Source organism: Thunnus albacares, chromosome 23 (assembly GCF_914725855.1).
Source record: "Thunnus albacares chromosome 23, fThuAlb1.1, whole genome shotgun sequence".
NCBI lineage: Eukaryota > Metazoa > Chordata > Actinopteri > Scombriformes > Scombridae > Thunnus > Thunnus albacares.
Genome location: NC_058128.1, coordinates 18,782,855 through 18,795,680, shown reverse-complemented (window position 1 = coordinate 18,795,680; position 12,826 = coordinate 18,782,855). Strand labels below are relative to the sequence as shown.

Sequence of the window (12,826 nt, the reverse complement as noted above, 5' to 3'; positions counted from 1 at the left end):
GCTCAATGCCACTGAGAGAAAAGAACTGCAAGCTTTGTGCAAGCTCACTGAGGCAGATTATAGATTGTGTGGGCAAATGCACAGTAGAAGGACTTGAGTTCTTTGTCGACCTCAAACATCTTACCTGACCACTTTGGTGCCACCTTTGTTGACTTGCATATCCACCATACATCCTGAGTTGACGTAGGAGGCCAGGTTGATCTCTGAGAACTCCGCCTGAGGAACACAAAGAGGAAACACAATGAGATTAGATGTTACATCCTGTAACAACCCATCAGGTCAAGTGTGTGTACAGTAATTGAACTCTCTGACTCATTGCAGGGTCATGTGGTGCTGTAGAGCACTTCAGTACTCAGATGCATAAAAGATCTTCTTGTTTCCTTTGGCTTTCTGACAGAAATGTATTTATTTTAAAAAGCAAAAGTAAAAATGTTCTGTTGTGGCACTAGATTAACCACAGTGCCTTTGACTCGTGAAAGTCAAGTGATGAAGCACTTTTACTAGACATCTTTGCCTTTAGAGGAGAAAAATTATCAAGAAAAGTAACTAAAACCATCATTTCACATTTCTGCATAAGCTGAGAGAAAAAGACAAGAGTCAGAGCAACAGAAAAGAGTTGGTGAGAGGAGGCAAATTAAGTTATCCCCAGTCTGTGGCCTCCCGGACAGTGAGGGCCTTGTGAAAGGCCGTAGCCTGGCTACCTTATGACTCAGTCAAACTCCCAGAGACACTCGAAAGGAGGGGCGACAGTCGACTTCTGGGAATGGACTTTCTGGATGGACGAGGACAGAGAGGGACAATTCAATTTCCCCTCTAATGGTTGTCACTGCAGTCTAGAAATCTATTCATGTTAATGCTTCCTGTTAAACTGCAGGAATTTAGTCTTCCTGAAATGAACTTTTCTTCTGTCACATTAATGATTGCGCTATCACAGAGGGGTTCTTATTCAATAGTGAAAGTGCAATGCAAAAATAAAAAAAAAAGAGTGTGTCATCGGGTATAGCCAAGGGGCATAGTTTTGTCAAGTCAGTGATATCAGTCATATTAGGTTCTTTAAAAAAAGAAGTTCACTTGATGTTTAATCCTATTGTCCTTGAAGGAGATTATTAAAATACACATTGTCAAGTGTGGATCTTCCTCTCAGGCTCTATGTATCCTGTTAAAAAAAAGCTAGACTTCCTAAAGGTTATGGCTATGAGCACATAGTAATAATGCAGGCAATCCAAGTGATTGTATCATCATTTTTTATGAACTCAAAGCTTCTATCATCTGGATTATGACAGCTGGACAGTAACAAGACACTGTTTAGAGAGATTTTAGTGAATAAATCAATACTCATCAATCATTATACTGTAGTAAAATTAAAGTATTGCTTCAAACTGTGAACTTTACCTGTAAATGAAGTGTTCATTATAATAAATACATGGATTCGTCTGTGGTATTTGAGGCTAATATAATCAAGTTTGTTAGGAAATGCATTACAATAAAGGGCTTATGAATGATTTTCTCAAGGGGACTTCCAGTAGCCACACTGCTTAAAGCTGCTGTAGTCAATAATTTGATGTCAATGATGGATCAAATGACGATGATCAAATGCTGTGTCCCTCGTAGTGACAAACCCACAGAGAATCATCTCCTAACTCTGCAGTCCACCTAAGCTCTATGGAGTGCTTTAGCGTCTTACAGCTCATTGTTTTAATTTTCTGACTCACAACTTGACTGTTTTGGTTCACTCTCACTGCTCTCATCAACATTGTTTCCAGCTGCAGCAAGCAGCAAGTTTCAGCATAATAGCTCTGATAAACCGACTGTACACTGACAGTACACTCAAGCTCTCAGGGGGGAAGTGAAGGTATTGTTGAGTGCTGGGCGGCTCATAGACAATGGTTTCAACACATTGTGGGATCACACGTATCCCATGTTCCCTGACAGGTTCCACCTCAAGGCAGCGTCATCTTAAACTCCCATCTGCTCCAGGTACAGAAAGCCCTGGAAGGATGCAACAGCAGCCCTGACCTCAGGCATGAAACTGTTGTTTGTCAGTCTTCACATCACTTTTAAGTATGAGGAGTGACATTAATGTAGTGGACTTAATGGACCCTAAACAAGCAGCCTGCTGTGGAAAAACAAAAATTCACTTTGACGTGACTTGGTCAACTACCAGACAAAACACTGCAAAAAGAACATGGCTGCATTTCATTTGTCTGTGAGTACCTTAAACGTGAGTCAGTAATGGGTCAGATTCAATATTTCACTCCCTATTAACACTGAAGTGATTAACAATAAACTTTACTCAAAGGAAAAAATAATAAAATGAAAATGTCATCCATAGAAGTGCCAAACCAAGGCTGTTATTAGCATGTGAAAAAACAAAAGAACAAAAATTCTAGTTTGACTATCAACTTTGATTACTTCTGTTGCATTAAAGGTGCAGTGTGTTGTGTTTTCGTTACCTTAAAATGAGCCCTTTATATGTACACCTCTTCCACGGAGCCCACCATATTGCACCGCCATGTTTCTACAGTAGCCCAGAACGGACAAACCAAACACAGGCTCTAGAGAGTGCCTTTCACATTTTTTGCTTCATGTTTTTGTTTTTGCTTTCACAGCCACCGTAGCTTCTCCTACATGCTTGGAAGGGGAGGGTGAGGGAGAAGTATTCAGTTGGTTGCAATCTCACCGCTAGACGTCACTAAATCCTACACACTGCACCTTTAAGGGTTTTATGCTATAGAGATCTTTAAGGTATTAAGTTTATTTTTGGGGAACAGGATGATTTATGCTATGTGAACATTTCCCAAGGACACTCAAGGAGCAAAGTCTGTCTCAGAAGGATAAACTACATTTTGGAGTGAAGCCCTGCACATGTGCACAGCACATGGCTAATGGTATATGGCAGTTAGCTAATCAAAGAAATAGGTTTCTGACTGGAGGGTCAATGGATGAAATCCTGGAATGCCAAGGTAAATGGCCTGATCACACACACACAGCTATGACCTTGTGACTAACCCTTCCTCTCAGTTCAACGGAGCATTTTAGCATCTTTTAGCTTTGTTTTGGTTTTGAGGTCCACGGCATGACTGTTTTGGTCAGTTTCATTGCTCTTATCTACTTTGGTGCAGCAGGCAGCAGTGAAAAAGCTCTGATAAATCCACTGGACTATACCTGCCTGGCACCAACCTCAGACAGACAAAGCAGAGCTTTACATAAGGAGAATGAATATTGGACAAGCTATGTTAGTCAGATATTCTATACTGTCCGACTTTATAATGAATTGCTTTGTGTTTATGATGAATTTGTGATTTGCACTTTAGTTTTACAGCTAGCACAATAAAGAGCAGCTGACTGACTGACAGTTGATCATTGGCTGATACCGTAGCGGCCTTGTGACAACCCAAACATAAGCTGCTCTGCTTTGTAGGCTTCAACAGAACCCTCAGTACAACACGCCTCATATAGATCAGTCATCAAAAATGCCAACATGGATGGAGATGGAAGCAAATCCTCCACTTGACCCTCTTCTCAACCCATCTCCTGCCAATTTGCATAGCAAGTTAAGTCAATTGCTATCTACCCATTCTCATGCAGCAATCATAATTTGAGACTTTAAGCCTGCTTTACCAGGCTTTACATGGGCTTTCATCTACATAAAAAGGAAATATTATCAGCAATTTTCTCTCAGAGATAATTTTTCTTTCATCCAGTGCTGTGGCCCATGTAAACTCTGTATGGGGGAGTGAGTCGGTTTTAAAAAGAATGTGCCAAACTGGGTTTTTTTGCCAAGAGAAAAAAAACACCCACCTCTTTTATTTATTGTGTTGCACTCTCGAAGGAAGAGCAGGGGGCGAGTAAATGCCATAATCTTATTTAGGGGACAACGAGGCGCCACTCACACTCAATGTGCCTCAAGGACATGCACTTGGCTCCCTTCCTTTTCTCAGCTCTTCTTTACTGATACCCGCCTCTGAAAGAAACATCTGTGTGCTCAGCAGCACATGCCTTGCCAAAAAAGACACTTGAATACATAACACACCCAAATGCACGTACACAGGCACAGGAACACACACATCCTCCATCATTGCATCTGCTAAGCAAATCCCATCCCAAACACGGGGGCTTACGTTGACTTTTGCCACGACAAGAGAGTGGGCAAAATTTTGGCAAGAGCCAAGCATTCCTCGTTGTCTGTGATTGGCTGGTTCTGGGTAAGAGGAGTGCTAACGGCCACTGTCATTGGGCAGTAATGGATGAAGTGGCTGGTGCAGGGCACAGGCCCAAAAGCCAGGACAGGAGGCTTTTCACAGTCCCATGGTTACCATCACGGTAACACATTCAGACACTTGTCTTGGAGCAGCTCTTGCCCTGGGAAAGGAAAACAGGAAGTGATGCATGGGACAACTGTCTCCAGAGCTGATTCTTCTCATCTGTTGACCTGCATTCAGGGTGAATTAAGAATACATTTCAGCCGACCTGTTAGGAGGGACAGAGTAGCAGGAGAGAGTAGGCTTGTGATTAGGTTCAACCATGTTTCAAGCTGAATTTAACAACCCAAATGTAAAAAGTTCCATCTTACTGAGCTTGTATTTCTGTTATTGAAGTTTCTGCCAGCTAGAACTGCTCTCACTGCAATTAGAAATATAAAATACATTATTTTCTCTGCACCAGATGGAAACAGCTTTCATGGGCTTAATATGTGCTGAATCACTGTGGTGTCACACAAAGGAGCACCGCACCACAGACATTTATTCACATGAAAACAGCCCTTTAATCAACAGCATCTTGTACTTCAGTCAACAATATCTCATACCTGACAAAACTGTACTATAGTGCAAGGCACTGTTCCAGTATGACCACAGACATTTAGAGGCAAGCCTCATTTATCCCTGCAGTTCTGTGTGAACTCTGCCACAACTGCCAAGCCATGTGAACCTGCGGACAGTACAGTCAACACCACTTGACAGTAGCTCATCTGGAATCTTTGCGAGTATTTTTAGATTTGCACAAACCCGTGTCACTGAGGTTCAGGTGGTTAAGGTGCCTTTTGTCATGAGTCAACTTGTAAACAGGATCTTTTGTCCTCTGGCAAAAACAAGTGAGAATGACCATTCAAGCTACACTTGCACTGTAATCTGCAGCTTTTTTCTAGCTAGCTAAAAAAGGTTTATAAAAGAAATTGTGCGTATAAAATTTCAGGCACTGTAAATATTTTAAAATGTCTTAAAATAATAGTTATTTGCATGTGAAATATCATATGGGAGTTGCAGTGTTTAAGTTAAACACTTAAAGGAGTTGAAGTGTTAGTGTAAGTTGGAGCACTTAAATACTTTGAATTGTCAGTTGAAGTGTAAGTACTGATAGGAATTGAGGTGTCAGTTGAAGTGTAAGTACTGATAGGACTTGATGTGTCAGTTGAAGTGTAAGTACTGATAGGGATTGAGGTGTCAGTTGAAGTGTAAGTACTGATAGGACTTGATATGTCAGTTGAAGTGTAAGTACTGATAGGAATTGAGGTGTCAGTTGAAGTGTAAGTACTGATAGGACTTGAGGTGTCAGTTGAAGTGTAAGTACTGATAGGACTTGAGGTGTCAGTTGAAGTGTACGTACTGGTAGGAGTTGGGGTGTCAGTTGAAGTGTAAGTACTGATAGGAATTGAGGTGTCAGTTGAAGTGTAAGTACTGATAGGACTTGATATGTCAGTTGAAGCGTAAGTATTGATAGGAATTGAGGTGTCAGTTGAAGTGTAAGTACTGATAGGACTTGAGGTGTCAGTTGAAGTGTACGTACTGGTAGGAGTTGGGGTGTCAGTTGAAGTGTAAGTACTGATAGGAATTGAGGTGTCAGTTGAAGTGTAAGTGCTGATAGGACTTGATTTGTCAGTTGAAGTGTAAGTACTGATAGGAATTGAAGTGTCAGTTGAAGTGTAAGTACTGATAGGAATTGAGGTGTCAGTTGAAGTGTAAGTACTGATAGGACTTGGGGTGTCAGTTGAATTGTAAGTACTGGTAGGAGTTGGGGTATCAGTTGAAGTGTAAGTACTGATAGGAATTGAGGTGTCAGTTGAAGTGTAAGTACTGATAGGAGTTGGAGTGTCAGTTGAAGTGTAAGTGCTGATAGGACTTGAGGTGTCAGTTGAAGTGTAAGTACTGATAGGACTTGAGGTGTCAGTTGAAGTGTAAGTACTGATAGGACTTGAGGTATCAGTTGAAGTGTTACAGCTGATAGCAGCTGAAATAAACTGAAGTCCAATTCCTGAAAACATTTGAAATGAAAAATGTAAGCACTCAAAGTAATTGAACAAAGTTTGCAAGTATAAACTGAAAGGAGATGAATTGTCAGCTGTGATTTAAGATAACTGTCACTTTAAAAGTTACAGATGAAAGTTGAAATGTCAGTTGAACTGTAAACCATCAAAGCAGTTCATTTCAGTTGACGCACTAGAGATAGTTGAAGTGTGCACTGTAAAACGTTGAGGTGTCAGTCAGTATGTGAGCAGTTGTAGTAGTTCAACTGTCAGCTAAAGAATAAGAATCAGTTGACATTTAGACACTGAAAGCAGTTGAATGTCAGTTGAACTAATTCAATATTATATGGAAAAAATCCTGTATGGAAATGTTATACTGTAAAAATTGCATATACAATTTATGAAACATTAAAAAAAACAACAATAAACATTAAATATTGACAATAATGTTGACTTACATTAATTATGATGGTTTACGCTGATATTATAAGTTTACACTGATCACAACTACTGTAAGATATCACTAATCTTACTGAACATTCATTTCTCCTTTTCCTCTCTACAAATGCCCATTATATTCCTTTTAACACTGACCTTGTTTCATTGACAGGTGTTTTATTTTAGTCCCCGGTAGAAGCCCAAAAGCTGTTGACAAAGCTCGTTTTAGCCCAGATGGAGCCTCTTATTGTGTGGTTTCCTTTCATTTGAAAATAGATGTTTTTCTGTGGCACAAAGTGCTTCTTTTATTGCTTTACCTCTTACGTTCCAATGTAGAAAACCTTAACCAAGCAAAAATTGGATCAAAAACAACAAGAAAATATGCATGGATGCATTCATTTGCATTTGTTTGAAATGTTACTTGTGAATAAGAATGTGCAAATAATTGTCTGTCAAGTGGTAAATTGACATGCTGTTATATGAGGTACTGTACAGCTATTCAGTTTTGTGTACAAATGTTCCGAGAGAGCAGACTGTAGTGATTTAATTTTTAGCTGCAGGACAGATACTTTTTTGTTGACTATCCCAGAATTTTTCTGTATTTCTTGATAAGCTCGGTTGAATCACAAACTGATGCAATCGATAGGTCTAAAGTACAATGGGCCATTCATGTGCACCACAGAGAGGTATTTGCCGCTAATCACTACCACCTTGTACAACAGTGAAATAATCCACTGAGGCACTAAATGTTGAGATCTAAGACAGATGCTAAATGCAACAGGGCAACATAAGGCTTTGGAGCAGCTGGATCAGTAAAATGTCTGCAGCAAGTACTGAACCAAATGATCCATCTTTAGCAAGTTCTGCACAGATGCCCTATATAGTTGGCAAGCCAAGACAGGGTACGGATAACATACAGCCAACTGCCTGTGAGCTGCCATGACTGCAGCAGAAAGGAGCGTGGACAGCGCTGAGGTCATACGCCTGCTGAGCAGATGTTGCCCCACACGACCCAAACCACACATGGTCCAGCAACCCTGAAGAACTGGCCCTTGTTCTTTCACAAACAGGCCTCTTCAATTTTAACTGCTTAATTTGTCCAATTGTGTAAATTGCAGTGTTTATGACTCTGCAGTGCTTGTGGGTTGCAAACAGGCAGTTTGTTTGGCAGCCTTTCAGTAGGTGTCATCATGTCTGTGATCAGCTTTGTCTGCAACACTCAAATTTTCATTTTAACATTTTTCACAATGTGCCATCATAATTTTGTCAGACATCACAAGCAGGGTGCACTAGATCTCAGATGAAGAAGCCCTCAGCTCGGCACTGCCACTGTGCTCCAAGATACTTCAAAGGCATACAAAAGGCATTGTAGGCAATACCTAATCCCCTAAGCTGCATGGATCGCACCACTATTCTCAACCAAATCTCTGGGTCAGAGTATAAAGTGGCAAGCTTATGTGTCAGGATAAAAAACTGTTGGCCCGAAATATCTTCAGCCACCTACTGTGAGATAAAACTCCCTGAGGAAATCTGTAAAAAATAAAATATGTGGGTCAAAAGCTGGGGGTCAACCTTTAAAGTGAGACTGAGTCACATTTGAAAGAAGAAATAACACATTTTTTCTCTTACCAATAAAAAGTTGAATGCTTAAACAATAAAACGCATCCTTGCTCAATCCAATATGCTCAGGGGTTTTGCTGCTATGGTCTTACTAGGTCTGGTATGACCAGTAGCTTAAGGTGGGTAATGTTAGCTATCTTGAGGTAAATATTGCTGTAAAATAGACATTACTTGGTCACTAAATTTATGACTTGTCTCCAGTTTAGGTGCTGTAACAATATGTATTAGGATTTATCTCACAATTTTCACTTGTGGTTGCAGTTCAGCAAACATTATTGTACATTATCTTGCCCCATCTGGCCCCATCTGTTATTTTTTGACCATATCAACTAGGGCTAAATTTACAGCCATAATTGAAGAGTTTTACAGTGCAAAACACTGCTTATCAATCTGGGAGTGACAAAAGGTTCTAATCCCTATTCTTTTTCATTGTGTGTATTCTGTTTTGGTGGTGGTTGGACAACGCTGTTGTTAACATTTGGATCACTGATTGTGCCTTTAAAGGAAAAACATTGGGTTAAAAATGCATATTCACTTTCTTGCAGAGAATTAGGTGAGAAGATTGATAACAGTCTCATGTCTCTTTGTTAGAGTGGAGTGTGTAGGATTTAGTGGAATCTAACAGTGAGATTGCAAATTGCAACCCACCGAATACCCCTTGCCTCCCCCTCCCCTTCCAAGCATGTAGGAGAACCTACAGTGGCCGTGAAACACGAAAGATCCTCTCTAGAGCCAGTGTTTGGTTTGTCCGTTCTGGGCCACGAAAACACGACAATTCTTATTTTCAGGTGATTATACACTGATTATGAATATTATATTCCATTTCTGCAAAATCCCTTCAGCTAGATGCCACTGAATTCTACACACCGCACCTTTAAGTATAGAGCTGGAACTAGGAGGAGGTTAGCCTAGCAAAGTATCAAGACTGGAGGTAGGGGGAAACAGCTAGCTTGGCTCATCCAAAGTTAAAAAAAATAAATAAAAAATTCTACCAGAATCTACTTTTTGATGAATAAGAAACAGTTTATGCTAAGCTTAGCAATTAGCCTCCTAGCTCTAACTCCTAACATATTGCACAGATGCGAGAATGGTATCGATCTTCTCCTCTAACTCTCGGTAAGAAAACAAGTAAGCGTATTTCTCAAAACATCATTGTGACATTGAGATGCAGTACCAGTAAAAGGTTTGGACACACTTTCTCATTCAAGAGAATGGGAGGGTGAGTCCAAACTTTTGACTCATACTGTATATGTATATACAGTGCATCATCCCCTGTTTTGTGCAAAGTTTTACGAGTTGTGCCTCAGATATTACACTTATGTTAAGAATTTTGATCTTGAATTTTGATCTAGGTCAGTGCTCTAGGGAAGTCAGTGTTTTATTTTATCCAGTAGTTTGGTTTATGATCAAATACTGTAACTGCAAAACTAATGACATTCCTATCATCACCGTGAGCATGTTACAGTTTAGCTCAAAGCACCACTGTGCCAAAGTACAGCCTTAGCTGACTATCAAAACTTGTCAAAACTTTTACCAAGATTATGATTGTTTGGTTTAAAAAAAAAAAAAAAAAAAGGAGTACAACTTGTGTGTGTCACAGGCTCATGATATATGACCACTGACCTAATGTAACAGCACATTAACTCCCTTTAGACCACAAGGGATTAACTGAAGAGAATGGGAGTGAGAGAAGTACAGCTCCCAGCTCTATCCATGTAAAGTGTATTATGGACCTTTTTGTATTTCTCCCTTAAGTGTCAGAAAGGAACCTCTCTTCACATATTTGGCTGTGTTTTTCATTTGGAATTGAAAAAGGTATGCTGTTACACAAATCTGAGGATCACATGTATTTGGCACTAAGAGCATCAAGAATCATTACTGAACATATTTCATCATTTTGCAAGAAACCAATGACTTCAAGCCTGTTTTTATTTCAGTTCAAAGAATGATCACCAGTGCTTCCACAAGCATCTGTGTAGTGGTTAAAAAAAGAGTTACTCGGTGGACACAGGACTTTAAGCGTCTGCCAAATGTACCTTCAAAGTGGGTCAAGTAAATGGGGGAATGCCAACAACAATGGGCTTACAAATCTACTGTCAGGCAGTGGTTTTGGAAGGTAGAGGTGCCAGAGCATATTACACCTTAGAATCAGAGCACCCTGTCTACCTCTTTGTCTTCATACAGACTGGCATCAGATCAGGCTTCTCCACTGCAGCATCACATGGTGTGCTTGACTCCAAAGATGGTACCTTATATGGCAGCATACAAGCGAGCCAGCAAAGAGTTATGTTAGTTTGGGACTCGTGTGCTGGTTCAGTGAGCTCACGAAGCATGAACATGACAGCAAGCTAATGTTGGCCAGGTTCAATGTCGATTGAAATACAAACAAAATGTTATAATAGTGCAGCAAAAAGTCACACTCAAATAAATGCAAAACACAAATTTAGGTAGAAACTACAAGTTTGCTTTAACCTTAATGTTAATGCTGTGTCTCAGTGTTGTTGCAGGCCATTGTAAAAAGACTATTCAATTTAAAAATGTTTGCTGGGTAGAGATGTTAAAAGCCAACAAGAAAGTGGGACTAAAGAGAGGGGGAAAAAGTGCAACGGGCCTCTCTGCTTTTATTGTCATCCCCTAAAAGGGTTCATCTCAGCATGTCGCTAACTTTTCACACAGATATTGGGTTTCCATCATCCTAAGGCTCTCAGCGAGGTGCACAAACAACCTATGAAGAGTCTGGCTGCTGAAGGCAATTAGCGACTGACTTGTTAGCGGAGGGCTTCTGGGAAAAAGCAGAGGGTCCAACAAGATCTAAGTAGGTCAGTTGGAGCTATGGCTGAGCTTTGGGGGGCTCATATGGTGCGACGCCCATAATGGTCCCCCTCACTGTCGACTAAAGGGGCCTAATTAAGTTTACCACTTTTTATTGGGGTTCAATAGCTGTGACACAGCAAGATAAAAAAAAAAAAGTCACGTCTCATAGAAATATCTAGACTCATATTCCAGCCCCAACCCCTCCCAGAAAGAGGATGTGACCACAACAGTAGAGAGTTGAGCAAACAGGCTATAAAATCACCGGTCCAGCTTTTTGTGGTGCCTTTTTCCTTCTCTCATAAAAACCCACCACTCCATTTCAAAGACAGATCCAGTCTCAACAATGGCTTGCAGATGTATGACTGAACAGTTATTTGAGGTAAATTAGATGCCATCTACACACTGTAAATAGTGTATGTCTAGACTTATAAACACATTTCTATGCATACAGTATGTAGTGGTACAATTGTGATGAATCAGAATCGAGCTGCCTTGAATCAATATTTAGACATTTTGGGAAAGACGCTCATTTGTTTTCTTGCTGAGAGCTAGATGAAAAGACCTCCATGTCTGCTCATCAAATAAAGCTGGGGCCAAGAAATGATTAGCTTAGCTTAGCATAAAGACCAAAAGCAGGGGGAAACAGCTAGCCTTGCTCTGTCCAAAGATCAAAAAAATACACCTACTGGACTAACTAAAGTTCAATGATCAACATGTTTCATCTCATTTTAGTTTAATCAGTTTTGGAATTTAGAGGTTATTTTAACATATCTGTTCATGCACAGATTAAACAAACAAGGCCAAACATCTTAACTGGTGAACTCTTAGGACAGAGCCAGGCTTGCTGTTTCCCCCTGCTACCTGTCTTTTTGCTAAGCTAAGCTAACAGCCTCCTGGCTTTAGTTCTGTAACACAAGGACATTGGAGTGGTATTGATCTTCTCATTTAACACTTCAGTTTTAAGATACTCGCCCCATTTTTTGATGCTCTAAAGATTCAGAGAGTGACCATAGTATAGGTCTAAGTGTGATAATGCACTCTGATGTGTCCCAATATAGGAAATAATACACTCAGACTAATAAACTTTGTTGTGCATTATCACTGTCTAGTTTGTGAACTAGCTAACTTGCACTGAGTAAGGTTTACTTCAGCCCATTACTGTACATTATTTCTGCCTCAGAAATAATCTTTTAATAATATATACATAATATATATATACTTCAGAGCCAGTTGCAGGCAGGAACTTGTGAGGGTCATCCACAATACTATCTAATTTAAGGCTGACTGAATAATTAAATCAATTTTATATCTTTTAAGTTATTATTTTCAAATATCTAACTAAGCAAATATATGTTAAATCTACCATACCTGTTCTACGCGGATGTCATACTCTCCATTCAGCTTCTTGCCTCTGAAATACTTCGCCCTGCAAGCAAACAGACAAACTGTTAAGAAAATGACAAAAAAATATGCTTTACATTTACAGTAAAGGCCTTTTATTTAGGTAGTAATCTGCAGACATGATATTTCAACAATGGTAATAAAGTTTTTGAGACCAATCAAAGTGTGTATCACTGCATTACATAGATTGATTTGTCAGCCTTTGGGTCATATGCGTACTTCAGCATGTGGTTTCCTCCCCTGGACCAACAGTACTGTGTGCTCCAAACACTCCTAACAGTCAAAACAACCTTAAAATATCCTTTGTTTATT

At 39.9% G+C, this 12,826-nt stretch overlaps 2 protein-coding genes across 7 annotated transcripts in view; both read right to left on the bottom strand.

Moving 5' to 3' along the window:
* The window catches only part of LOC122975607 (synapsin-3-like), a 117,124-nt gene that overhangs the window by 83,194 nt on the left and 21,104 nt on the right, over positions 1-12,826 (bottom strand). For all 6 annotated transcript variants that reach the window (XM_044344129.1, XM_044344128.1, XM_044344125.1 and 3 more), the window contains 2 exons: positions 12,482-12,539; positions 125-216 (listed from right to left, as the gene is read on the bottom strand). In XM_044344129.1, the coding sequence (XP_044200064.1) occupies positions 125-216; positions 12,482-12,539 (150 nt within the window). The remainder of the gene's footprint in view (positions 1-124; positions 217-12,481; positions 12,540-12,826) is intronic.
* LOC122975608 (mucin-2-like) lies at positions 4,370-8,984 on the bottom strand. Its single transcript, XM_044344130.1, has 2 exons — positions 4,574-8,984; positions 4,370-4,470 (listed from the first exon to the last, which is right to left on the bottom strand). The coding sequence occupies exon 1, from the start codon at positions 6,257-6,259 to the stop codon at positions 5,273-5,275; it is 987 nt and encodes a 328-aa protein (XP_044200065.1). The 5' UTR covers positions 6,260-8,984; the 3' UTR covers positions 4,370-4,470; positions 4,574-5,272.

Excerpts from the sequence above, each read along its gene's own strand:
- LOC122975608 (XM_044344130.1), bottom strand. The coding sequence starts at position 6,259 with ATGTTTTCAGGAATTGGACTTCAGTTTATTTCAGCTGCTATCAGCTGT.